Genomic DNA, 13,346 nt, shown 5'->3' with positions numbered 1-13,346 from the left:
CATTGTCTCATTCTCTCGTCCACGCACGCTCATGTAACTGATACAATGCTTCCAGTCCTGGGCTCTGCTCTCCCGATTGCAAACAGCCTGAGACTTTTAGGAGTGCATCTGGATTCACATCTCCAGCTGGTTGATCATGTACACTTGGTCTCCAAAAAAATGTTCCAGGCCATGTGGAGGATTCGACGCATCAGATACCTCCTTCCCAGAGACTTGTTTCGTACCCTTGTCCATTGGCTCGTCCTATCCCACCTGGATTATTGTAGTGGTATTTATGTGGGCTGCCAGGCCTCCTTATTGAAAACTTTCCAAACGGCTCAGAACACTGCGGCGAGGCTCATCCTAAACGAAAGGAGATTCGCACACGCCGACCCCCTGCGATTTAAACTTCATTGGCTGCCGGTACAGGAGCGCATTGCTTTTAAGATCTGCTCCCTAACACATAAAATCATCTATGGGGCTGCTCCGGAATACATGCTCCCCTTGATCGATCTTCCGCCTAGAAATGCCAACCCTGCTGCTCGGTCCTATCTCCACCTCCATTTTCCGAATTGTAAGGGAGTTAAATATAAGAAAATCTTTGCCTCGTCTTTCCGTTATTGGAGTCCCAAATACTGGAACATGTTACCTCGTCACCTTAAAACTCAAGTGGACCATGCCCTTTTTAAGAAGTTGTTAAAGACATTCCTCTTTGCTAAGACTTACCCCTCAATTTACCATGTTGATTAAAGCATCCCTTGTTCCTTACCCTATCTAGTTCACTTTGTTAGTTTCTTCCCTCCTACTTACTTCTTTATGCTTGCCTAAACTGTTAAGTCTGTACTCTTATTTAATTCTCTGTAAGCCACATTGCGCCTGCATGTGTGGGAAAATGTGGGATATAAGTCACAAATAAATAAATAAATAAATAAATAAATATGTAGGAAAGTAGAGGAGTGTGGTTGCCGTGTTAGTCCACTCTTAAAGGTTATCAATAGAGATCAAACAAAATAAAACATGGAAAAGAAAATAAGATACCATTTTTATTGGACATAACTTAATACATTTCTTGATTAGCTTTCGAAGGTTGCCCTTCTTCGTCAGATCGGAAATAAGCAAATGTGCTAGCTGACAGTGTATATAAGTGAAAACATTCAAGCATTACTATGACAGTCTGACAGGGTGGGAGGATGGGGGTGGGTCAGAGGTATGCATGGGGACATCAAAGTGTAAAAAATGTAACGAAGGATGCTATATTGGAGAAACAGGCCAGATGCTTAAGACAAGATTCAATTTACATAGACATCACATGAACAATACAGCCAGTAGGGCCCCCACCCCAGTGGGACAGCACTTCACAGAACCAGGACACTGTACCAGTGATTTCACACTGAGAATCCTGAAAGGTAACTTTAAAACCATACAAGAACGTAAGACCTTTGAAGTCAGAATGATTGAATATTTTAACACCCAACAGAAAGGACTTAACAAGGACCTGGGGTTCCTAGCCCATTATAAACCATAAAGCTGTATGTCTCTGTTGATCACCCCACCCCTCACCTATCCACACCCATCCTGTTAGAATATCAATGATATGCTTTGATGTCCCCATGCATACCTCCGACCCACCCCCATCCTCCCACCCTGTCAGACTGTCATAGTAATGCTTGAATGTTTTCACTTATATACACTGTCAGCTAGCACATTTGCTTATTTCCGATCTGACGAAGAAGGGCAACCTTCGAAAGCTAATCAAGAAATGTATTAAGTTATGTCCAATAAAAAAGGTATCATCTTATTTTCTTTTCCATGTTTTATTTTGTTTGATTTCTATTGATAACCATATGTAGGAATAAATTCAGAAAAAGCTACAGTCTGAACCAAAGACTTCAGTCCTTCTCCAAGCTCCTGGAATGCTCTGTGTGTTCCAAACTTGCTATTGTTGGCCAAACCATTTGACCCCAGGTGGATTACAATATCAGTATTACAATCATGCACTGAACTGCTCCCAGTCTCTTCCCCAACATGACAACACAGAAAACGCTCCCCTGCCATGATGCACACTGTAGTGAGGATAAGTCGGTTTGGAACAGGTTCCCAGAAGGATACGACACCCAAGTGACCTGTTCTCCATTTCATTAGCCTTCTAAGAATGCCGTTTCTGGGCATCCTATTGTGGTTTATTTGAAAGATCAGGGAGTGTTAGTCAAGGAAGGTGAAATTAGATCTTACCTGCTAATTTTCTTTCCTCTAGACCCTCCAGACCGGTCAAGACGCGTGGGTTATGTCCTCCTACCAGCAGAGGGAGACTGAGAAAACACTAAGCTTTTGAAGCCTGTATATATAACCTGTGCAGAACCTCCACTAGCCAGTATACCCCTGACAAAGCAGAGAAACAAAAAACACTAACAACAACTAGCAACCCTGTACGTGGTCACAGTAAACTGCAAAAACAAGAAACATCTTCCGCTTGCTCTTACGGAAACATGTTCCTTTGCCTTTGATAAAACAGTTGGGCTTCTACAGGTGGACTATCAAAGAAGAGCCCCACCTGTCCCGGACTCCTATCACAAAACAGAAATAAACAGTCTGCAATTAGAGAAACAACAATTTACAGCAGCCAAGAATTATCCAACAAACACACCTCCTGGCCTCCAATACAGACAGGGCGGGCTCTTGACCGGTCTGGAGGGTCTAGAGGAAAGAAAATTAGCAGGTAAGATCTAATTTCACCTTCCTCAGCGACCCTCCAGACCGGTCAAGACGCGTGGGACGTACCAGAGCAGTAACTAACTTATGGGAGGGACCTACTAAGGCCAGAGGTCAAAATTGCTGCCCCAAAGCGCACCTCGTCCTTTGCATGCACAGGAATCCTATAATGCTTCACAAAGGAATGCAACGAAAACCAAACCGCAGCCCGACAAATATCTAACAGAGAAATCATACTATTCTCCGCCCACGAGGCTGCCATTCCCCTAGTGGAATGAGCAGACCAGCCCCTAGGCACCACAGGACCCTTCACCAAGTAAGCAGATGCAACCGCCTCCTTCAACCACCGTGCTATGGTCACCTTAGGAGCCGCTGCACCCTTCTTTGGGCCACCATGAAGAACGAACAAACGGTCAGAGGCTCTGAAGTCCTGAGTTCCAGAGAGATAACTCAAAACTCTCCTGACATCCAGCTTGGCAATACCACGCTGCTCCGAATCTCCAGCCATATCACCCAACACTGGCAGAGAGATGACCTGATTAACATGGAACTCGGAAACCACCTTGGGCAAAAAAGGAAAGCACCGTCCGCAACGAAACCTTTCCCTCAGAAAGGACAAAAATGGTTCCCTAAAAGACAAAGCCTGAAGCTCTGAAACACTCCGTGCTGAAGTAATCGCCACCAACAAGACCGCCTTTAAAGATAAATCCTTACAAGATGCCGATACCAGAGGCACAAACGGAGGCCTGATCAAAGCATCCAAAACTAGCTTCAAATCCCACGGAGGCACCATCCGTCACTGAGGCGGACGCAGCAACTTAACACCCTTCAAAAAACGCACTACCTCAGGCACAGACGCGAAGGACTTTCACTGAAGCTTCCCACGAAAACATGACAAAGCTGCCACCTGAACCTTCAGTGTAGACAAGGCCAGACCTCTATCAACACCATCGTGCAAAAATTCCAAAACTTCCGCCACCGAAGAGTGAAACGGCCGAACTCGATGGTCTTCACACCAGTGTTCAAAGATTCTCCAAACCCGGACATACGCCAAGGAAGTGGATCGTCTACGGCAACTCAACATCGTAGCAAAGCCACTGGACGAAAGCCCCTTCTTCTTCAACTTGTGCCGCTCAAGAGCCAAGCCATAAGCGAAAACCGAGCCGGATCCGGCATGATTATCGGGCCTTGACACAGAACTGATCCCAACAAAGGCAGGGCTGCCGCCCCTGCCAACCGCACCAGGTCTCCATACCATGGTCGACGATGTCGATGCGCTATATTACTCGACCGACTAACAGCCACAGAGGAAACACATACAGTCACTCCCGAAGCCAAGGCAACAGAAGAGTGTCGATTTCCTCCGCTCAAGGGTCTCTTCAGCGACTGAAAAAAAAAAAATCTCTGAACTTGCGCATAGCGAGCCGTTGCCCTAAGATCACCGAAAGTCCCCAGACCGACACAACTCACTGGAACACTGACCGAAGAAAAGACCACTCTCTGGGATCTAGAGTGTGCCTGCTGAGATAATCTGCATCTATGTGACCTACCCCGGCCACATGCGCTGCCAAGAGAGCCTGAAGATGAGTTCAACTGCGCCGCCAAGGCTCTTTGTTCCCCCCTTGACGGTTGACATATGCTACTGCCATGGCATTGTCACAGAGCACTCGGACTGCCTTGTGGCGAACCACCGACGTCAAGGCCTGGAGCGCCACCCGAATGGCCCGAGTTTCCAGCCGGTTGATGGACCACTCTGCTTCTGCCCGAGACCACCGGCCTTGAGCTACCTGACTGAGACAATGTGCCCCCCAACCTTGCAGACTGGCATCCGTGACCATTAACACCCCTGTGGGGACTCCAACGGCATTCCTTTCCCAAATTGCGCGGACTGAGCCACCAGCGGAGACTGAGACGAGGGGCCACCGACAGCGGACAACACATTTCCAAGTCCTGCGACAGAGGGGACCAACGACTGAGCAGAGCTGACTGTACCTGACGCATGTGCGCCCTGGCCCACGGAACTACCTCTATGGTCGCCGCCATCAAGCCAAGGACCTGACGATAAGTACGGGCCGTCGGCGCCTTCTCTGCAAGGAACCGACGAATCGGACCCTGTAACTTGGAACCAAAAGGCTGCACAAAGGAAAGTGAAGATAAGCTTCCATCAAATCCAGGGAAGTGAGAAACTCTCCTTTCCTGACCGCACCAGTGACCGACCGCAACGTCTCCATCCGGAAAGAGGGCACCTTGAGTGCCGCATTGACCCTTTTGAGATCTAAAATGTGACGAAAAGTGTCCTCTTTCTTGTGGACCACAAAATAGATCAAATAGCACCCTGAGCGTTGCTGATCTGAAGGAACAGGAACCACGGCTCCCAACGCGAGCAGCCACCGCAGAGTGTCCCTCACTGCTGCCCTCTTGCTCCAAGACCGACAGAGGGATTCCAGAAACACTTCGGGAGAACAGCTTTCGAATTCCAGCGCACATCCGCCTCGAAACACCTTGAGAACCCACTGATCTGACCTGATTTGGGCCCAACTCTGGTAAAACAGACTCAGCCGAGCCCCAACATGCACCAGAGCCTGAGCCCGCACACCTTCATTGGGAATTGTGGCCTGAATACTAACCTCCCGCGGAAAAGCCACGCCCTCCGCGACGACTCTCACGAAAGAACTGTGTGCACTGGAAAAACCGACCCCTAGAGGTCCTACTACTATTAAACATTTCTATAGCACTACTAGACTTATGCAGCGCTGTACAAATTAACATGAAAAGACAGTCCCTGCTCAACAGAGCTTACAATCTAAATTGGACAAACAGACAGCTAGGGGTAGGTCCCACTCGATCTGCCCGGCCTATACCGCTGAGCCTCCCTAAACCGTCCCCGAGAGGAACTAGTTCTGGCCCCTGCCTTGAACCGAAAATCTGGAAGCCATAGAACCTTGGTATCACTAAGACCTCACACTAACTTGTCCAAATCTTCTCCAAAGAGCATAGCTCCCTTAAGTGGCAGAGACCCACAACCATAGCCATATTTTTTGTCTGAAGTAGGCAACAAATCATAAAAGCCTCAGACAAAAAGGATGAACCCATGTCCAAGTCGGCTAACTCCTGACCCCCAGAAGAACCAACATCTACCGAATCATCCAGGAGCTTCTCGGCCCAACGAAAACATGCCCGAGCTACCAGACCCCCACAAACCGAGGCCTGCAGGGCTAGAGCCGACAAAACAAAACTACGCTTGAGAAAAGATCCCAACTTCCTATCCTGAGGATCACGGAGAGCCGTTCCTCCATCAACCGGGATAGCCGTAGCTATAATTACTGCCGTCACTACTGCATCTACCGTGGGAGCCTTAAAGGAATCCCTATCGTCCTGAGGGAGGGGATAAAGCCTCGCCATTGCCTTTGCCACCTTACACGGCAAATCCCATTCCTGACAAATCATCTCCCGGAGATCCTTGTTCATAGGGAAGGATCACGCCTGACGCTGAATGCCCTTCACCAACGGATCCTGGACAGTTTCCCCCAACGCCACCTCAGGACCAAACTGAAGGGTGGACGACACCTGATCTATGAGTTCTGACAGCTCATCTCTATGGAAAATCCGCACTACTGAAGGATCCTCTCCAGGAATCCAACAATCCTGCTCCTGAGAGCCGTCAATTCCATCTGACTCCCCCAGATCACTAAGCGCAGCTTCTGCAGCTACAGGAGAAAAACATTGCCTGTCCTCTGACCACTCTAACCGTGGTCTCTCAGCCAAGACGGAAATAGCCCCCTCTTCCAATTGGGGGGGGGAGGGGGGGTCCCGATCTCCAGGCCTGATACCGCGTCCAGACAAAATCTGGAGGAAAGCCCACCATTCCTGGACCGTCATTAGGCCCTTTTGTGCCAAAAACGGAGGCCGCAGGCCCAAAACCAGCCGGCTCCATGGGCCGCGTCAGACTCAAGATGGCGGCTGTTCCCGCCGAAACTGTTCCCGCTGACAGCGGCCCTGCCTACGCTCCCGCTGACCCGGAGACTCCCGACACCATCGATCCCTCCGCGGTCAAGTCGGGGGGTGCCGCAGCCACCTTTATAGGTGCACCGCAAAGCTACACTGAGCGCCCGGCGCCTCTACCCCTCGCCACGAGCACGCGCGACATCGGAGGAGCTGGGCCGCCATAAACCACGAGGGAAGGGAAAAGCTGTTCCGCAAACGCGCCAAACCAAAAACTCACTCACACTGCAAAAGCACTGGAGAAAGCGCTGCTCTCTCGTTCCAGCAAGGAATCAAAACCCCCGTTCGGTCCGCTGAAAATAAAGAAATAAATGCCCTTAAAGGCACAGTACTCCAACTCTGGCAGCTGGAAATTGTAAGGCACTCAAGGCTACAATACTGAGAAAGCAGCCGAGGCACAAAGCTGCCAAGCAAAACGAAATAGAATAACTGACCTTAAAGGCACAGTACTCTAATTCTGGCATCTGGAAATTGTAAGGCACTCAAGGCTACAATACTGAGAAAGCAGCCGAGGCACAAAGCTGGCAAGCAAAATGACATAGAATAACTGACCTTAAAGGCATCGTACTCTAACTCTGGCATCTGGAAATTGTAAGGCACTCAAGGCTACAATACTGAGAAAGCAGCCGAGGCACAAAGCTGCCAAGCCAACAGAAATAGAGAGCAGCACAGGGGGAGGGACCCAAACATAGGTGTAACACCCCAGGGGGAAAAACTGGGCCCCACCAGACCCAGGGCCCCAAAGCACTTTTTTTTTTTTTTTACACACACGTACAGGGTACTGCAACAGAATAAAGTTTGGAAGGAAAAAATCCTACGACCCAATGACAAACTACCTCACCAGATTATTGGAGACTGCACAGGCTGTCAACTGCTACCTCTGCTGAGACTGAGAAAATACTGGCTAGTGGAGGTTCTGCACAGGTTATATATACAGGCTTCAAAAGCTTAGTGTTTTCTCAGTCTCCCTCTGCTGGTAGGAGGACATAACCCACGCGTCTTGACCGGTCTGGAGGGTCGCTGAGGAACAGAGATTTAAATTGTTAGACAAATAATCAGAAAATGGCAGAAGATTAAAAACCACAGTGGTTGTTTTAGAAGCCCTGTTTACAATTTGGACATCAATTAACCAACAGTTTGACACGTATATCACGTACAAACCCAAATCCTGATTTTAAAAAGCATGGGATATATACATTCAAATCGCACATATGTGCTTATAACAGGGGCATAATCTGGGTGGGATTTCAATTTACATGTCGCTCCCCATTTCAGAAGGAGAATGCACATTTATGTTCTCCAAGATAAAAGTCGGGATTTACAGCTGCTCCCAGGGACATCTAGCTTATCTAAAGGTGTTCATTTTGTACAGAACTCTATGAGAGAAATTAGGGGAAGTCACCCTCTTAAATCCTCCAGTGTTTTTTTTGTCCCTCCTTAAAGCAATAATTGCTTATAATATCAGGCTCTGTGACACATATGTAGGTTTCTAAAATAGTGGATATACGCAACTGTGCACTGTGATATACAAACATGTACATGTGCAGCCTATGGACACATATGTTGCCAAGTTGCTTCTGTCGATGCTGTAGAGATTTATTATCAGCAAACAGATGCTGCCACCACATGTAGCCGGAACATACATGTACACGGAACATACATGTACACTACCAAGTGAATTTTAGAAAATGCTCTACATCAGCAGATCTTTTCCTAAAATGCTAGCAGAATTTGGGATGTCCCAACCTAGACGTCTAAATTCCAGTATCTACACTGCTTTTAAAATTTGCCTTCACAAAGCTTTTCAAGTCTGCTCACAGAATAGAGGGATACTAACATTCCACATATCTGCAGGGACTCCAGAAGGGCATGCTAGGTTTTCTCCTTCCCTTTTTGCCTCTGCTGCTCTATTAGTGCCCTGTGTGTCAGCAGTGCTTGCAAATCCATCTGGCTGAGAATCTAAGGCTTCAATAGCAGACTGGTCGTCTCCCTTCTCTTCTTTAGTACAAGAGATGAAGTCCTCTGATGTATTCTCATCATCCTCAGAACTTAAATCAATATCACTTTCATTCAGACCAGGAGGCAGAAGTCCACTCCACATTCTACAGCCTAGAAAGTGAAGAGAACACAACATCAAAATAGATCAAGAACTACAAAAAGAGACTCTTTAACAGAATGGGAACGAAAAAAAGACTTCAATGGCAAGCAAAATAGTGAAAATTATAAAGAATAAAATTAAAAAACACAAATATGTGGTTTAACGGGACAGCGTCAGCATAGATCCAGCCAAGAGAAGTCTGGCCTCACCAATTTGCTTTATTTCTTTGAAGGTGTGAATAAACATGTGGATAAATATGAGCTGGTTGATGTAAGGGTTCACTTTCAAAGCACTTTCTAAGTCTAAGTACTTTGAAAATAGGTCTCGTAGTGTATCTAGATTTTCAGAAAGCTTTTGACAGAGTTCCTCATGAAAGACTCCTGAGAAAAGCAGAAACTCATGGAATAGGAGGCAATGTTTTCTTTGGATTAGGAATTGGTTATTGGACAGAAAACAGAGGGTAGGGTTACATGGCCATTTTTCTCAATGGAGGAGGGTGAATAGTGGTGTGCCACAGGGATTTGTACTGGAACCGGTGCTATTTAACATATTTATAAATGATCTGGAAATCGGAACAAGTGAGATGGCTAAATCTGAAGTATACAAAAAACTATTCCAAATTGTTAAAACACATCCAGACTGAAAAAATTGCAGGAAATCCTTAAGAAACTAGAAGACTGGGCATCCAAATGGAAGATGAAATTTAATGTTTTGCAAATGCAAAGTGATGCACATTGGGAAGAAAAATTCAAATCATAGTTAATTAATGCTAAGGTCCACATTAGGAGTCGGCATCCAAGAAAAAGATCTAGGTGTTGTAGATAATACGTTTAAATCTTTTGTCCAGTGTGTGGTGGCAGCCAATAAAGCAAACAGGATGCTAGGATTTATTAGCAAAAGGGATGGAAAATAAGATCAAAAATATTATAATGACTCTGTATCCGTTGAGTATCAAGTTCAATTCTACATAAGTAAATAAAGTATTGCCATACTGAGAGAGACTGAAGGTCCATCAAGCCCAGCATCCTGTTTCCAACAGTGGCCAATCCAGGTCACAAATACCTGGCAAGATCCCCAAAAAGTACAATACATTTTATGCTGCTTATCCAAGCAGTGGATTTTCCCCTAGTCCATTTTAATAATGGTCTATGGACTTTTCCTTTAGGAAGACATCCAAACCTTTTTTAAACCCCCGCTAAGCTAACTGCTTTTACTACATTCTCTGGCAATGAATTCCAGAGTTTAATTACACGTTCAGTGAAGAAAAATTTTGTCCCAAGATTTAAATTTACTACTTTGTAGTAAACAAGCAATTTACTACTTTGAGTAAACAAGCAATTCACCTCTACCTGTTCCACTCCACTCATTATTTTATAGACCTCTATCATATCTCCCCTCAGCCGTCTTTTCTCCAAGCTGAAGAGCCCTAGTTGCTTTAGCCTTTCCTCACAGGGATTCCCATCCCCTTTATCATTTTCGTCACCCTTTTCTGGTCACCATATCTCAAAAAAAGATAAAGAATTAGAAAAGGTTCAAAAAAGTGGTGGCCAAAATAATAAAGGGGACAGAACTCCTCTCATATGAGGAAAAGTTAAAGAGGTTAGGGCTCTTGAGCTTGAAAAGTAGATGGCTGAGGTGGGATATGATTGAAATCTACAAAATCCTGAGTGGTGCAGAATGGGTAAAAGTGAATTGATTTTTTTACTCTTTCAAAAAGTACAAAGACTAGGGGACACTCAATGAAGCTAAATGGAAATACTTTTCAAACAAATAGCAACTACTTGTAGAGTGAAAAAATATTCCCTCCTAACTACTGTTACTACATCTTCCAGCAAAGAGGTTTAGAGCTTATCTAGATTTAAAAAAGGTTTGGACAAGTTCCTGGAAGAAAAGTCCATAGTCTACTACTGAGACAGATAGAGGGGAAGCTACTGCTTGCCCTGGGGTCAGTAGCATGGAATGTTACTACTATTTGGGACTTCACAAAAATATGTAATGGAACAATGTCACTCCTCAATGAGAAGATGAAACAGCAAAAGGAGTGAACACAACTGAACAGCAGTGGAGAGAAACAAAAAATTAAATTACCAAAAGGCTCAAAAATAACCAGAAAGGAGGCATCATAAAGCAAACTCAACAGGCTATGTGATCTCCTATAGCGCTAAGCTATTCCAGATCTACAGCATATCGTGTGTATCAATCATTTGCCTCTTATACTGGAATAAAGTTTTATTTTTAAATTATTAGTTTGAATTTATGTAACTTTTACATAAAACTTGTACAAAGAAACCAGAGGTCAGCAACCTAGTACTTAACTGATATAGCAATAGCACAGCGCTGCATATCAAACAGAGCTCCCGACGCCCACTAAGAGAGCACAGCGTTTCAGTTCAAACAAACCTGCTTCCAGAGGATTTTCAGATCGTTCGCTGAGCAAATTGCAGACTGTTACACTTAGGCAGCACCAGGCAAAAAGACGCAAACTATTTGGGACTCTGCCAGGTACTTGTGACCTGGCCTGACCAATGTTGAAAGCAGGACACTGGGCTAGATGGACAACTGGTCTGACCCAGTATGGCTATACAAAGATGGGAGAATCCCCTATTAAGTATCAGTATGGCCAGTATGGCCAAAAAAGTCATTATCTACCCAGTTTTGGCCTGCAAGAGACTTGTCTGTAAAGTCATCTATGCTGTCCACCCCCACATGTGTTGTTTCCTCCTCCCAACTGTTATTTATTTTTCTGGATAAGGTAGATGTGATTATTTATACGCAGGCATTGGGTATACATATAAAAGTATCACATACCATGTAAAATGAGTTTATCTTGTTGGGCAGACTGGATGGTACAGGTCTTTATCTGTTGTCATTTACTATGTTACTCTTTGGGGTTCTATATGGAATGTTGCTACTAATTGGGATTCCAGAATCTTGTAACTCTTTAGGATTCCAGAATCTTCAGAACGTTTAGTTCAAGAACAGTGCTGGGCAGACTTCTACAGTCTGTGCCCTGAGAAAGGCAAGGACAAATCAAACTCGGGTATAAAGTATCACATACCACGTAAAATGAGTTTATCTTGTTGGGCAGACTGGATGGACCTTACAGGTAACTTATCTGCCATCATTTACTATGTTACTATATAAACACATACTGTAAATGCACATATATTTGAGAAATGTATTATCCACACATTCAAATTACATCACAGCAGGGTATAGTGGCAAAAAAGCTAAACACACACCCAATACACATACACAAACCGAATGCTACCTTTTGAGATATTATTTTTAGGCTTGCTTTTCTGAATTAGGCTCTGAAAACTGCAAGGCTGTTTATAACTTTCTACATGCTGTTTTAGATTCCCTACCTGTAATTTTTCAATCTGTATTTTTTATATTTTCATTACTTTTTATTCTTTAATATTTTAGGGCTGAATTTTGATTAAACTTTATAATCACAATTAATCATGCAATTAAAAAGATATGTTATTTATTTTTTCCCCAATGCAGGGAAATGGAAATGGGACTTGATATACAGCCTTTCTGTGGTATTTTGCAACTACATTCAAAGCGGTTTACATATATTCAGGTACTTATTTTGTACCAGGGGCAATGGAGGGTTACGTGACTTGCCCAGAGTCACAAGGAGCTGCAGTGGGAATCGAACTCAGTTCCCCAGGATCAAGGTCCACTGCACTAACCACTAGGATACTCCTCCACTAGCAACATTCCATGTAGAAGCCTGCCCTTGCGGCCGGGCAGGCTTCTGTTTATGTGAGTCTGACGTACGTGCAGGACGTCAAACTCACAGAAACAGAAGCCTGCGCGGCTGTGTTGCTGATCTGCAAGGGCAGGCTTCTACATGGAATGTTGCTAGTGGAATAGCAACTTTAACATTCCATCTAGAATCTCCAATAGTAGCAACTGCAACATTCCATGTAGAATCTCAAATAGGGAAAGGGAAACAGGACTTGATATACTGCCTGTGTTTTTTTTTTTTCTGTGGATTCAAAGCAGTTGACATAGTATATACAGGTACTTATTTGTACCTGGGGCAATGGAGGATTAAGTGAGTTGCCCAGAGTCAGAAGGAGCTACAGTGGGAATCGAATCCAGTTCGCCAGGATCAAAGTCCGCTACACTAACCACTAGGCTACTCCTCCACTAATGGAATTAAAGTGTTAATCAAAATGTAGCCCTAATTATATTTGAAACAACAGTTTCCCAAAAGGTAGGCCCGCAGATTGTGATGAGGGAGAGGCCCTGAGACAGCTTTTTCTTGTAGGCAGGCACTTCATTCTCCTCCTGCCTCCAGAACCCATAAGAAAGCTTTTCCAGCTTAAAAGCTTTTAAAACTAAAATGGGATTAAACTCCAGAACTGCCTGTCTCTCATTATTTTATTTATTGCATTTATATTCCACATTTTTCCACCTATTTGGAGGCTCAATGTGGCTTACAATTTTCTTGACTTATGCCATTTCAGAGTAAAGATACAATCAAACATATAAATGGCAAGTGACCGACTCACCTGCAAATGTGCAGTAGAGACTTCCCTCT

At 44.8% G+C, this 13,346-nt stretch overlaps 1 protein-coding gene across 2 annotated transcripts in view; it reads right to left on the bottom strand.

The window, feature by feature from the left end:
- The window catches only part of FAM204A (family with sequence similarity 204 member A), a 127,518-nt gene that overhangs the window by 112,491 nt on the left and 1,681 nt on the right, over positions 1-13,346 (bottom strand). For both annotated transcript variants that reach the window (XR_003942080.1, XM_030202633.1), the window contains exon 2: positions 8,528-8,799. Coding sequence is in view for 1 of the 2 variants with exons in the window: in XM_030202633.1 (XP_030058493.1) it covers positions 8,528-8,791 (264 nt within the window). In the remaining variant the exon portion in view is untranslated. The remainder of the gene's footprint in view (positions 1-8,527; positions 8,800-13,346) is intronic.

This window comes from Microcaecilia unicolor, chromosome 5 (genome assembly GCF_901765095.1).
Source record: "Microcaecilia unicolor chromosome 5, aMicUni1.1, whole genome shotgun sequence".
NCBI classification, from domain to species: domain Eukaryota; kingdom Metazoa; phylum Chordata; class Amphibia; order Gymnophiona; family Siphonopidae; genus Microcaecilia; species Microcaecilia unicolor.
Note: the sequence above shows the minus strand (reverse complement) of the source record. Positions and strands in the feature narration are given on the sequence as shown.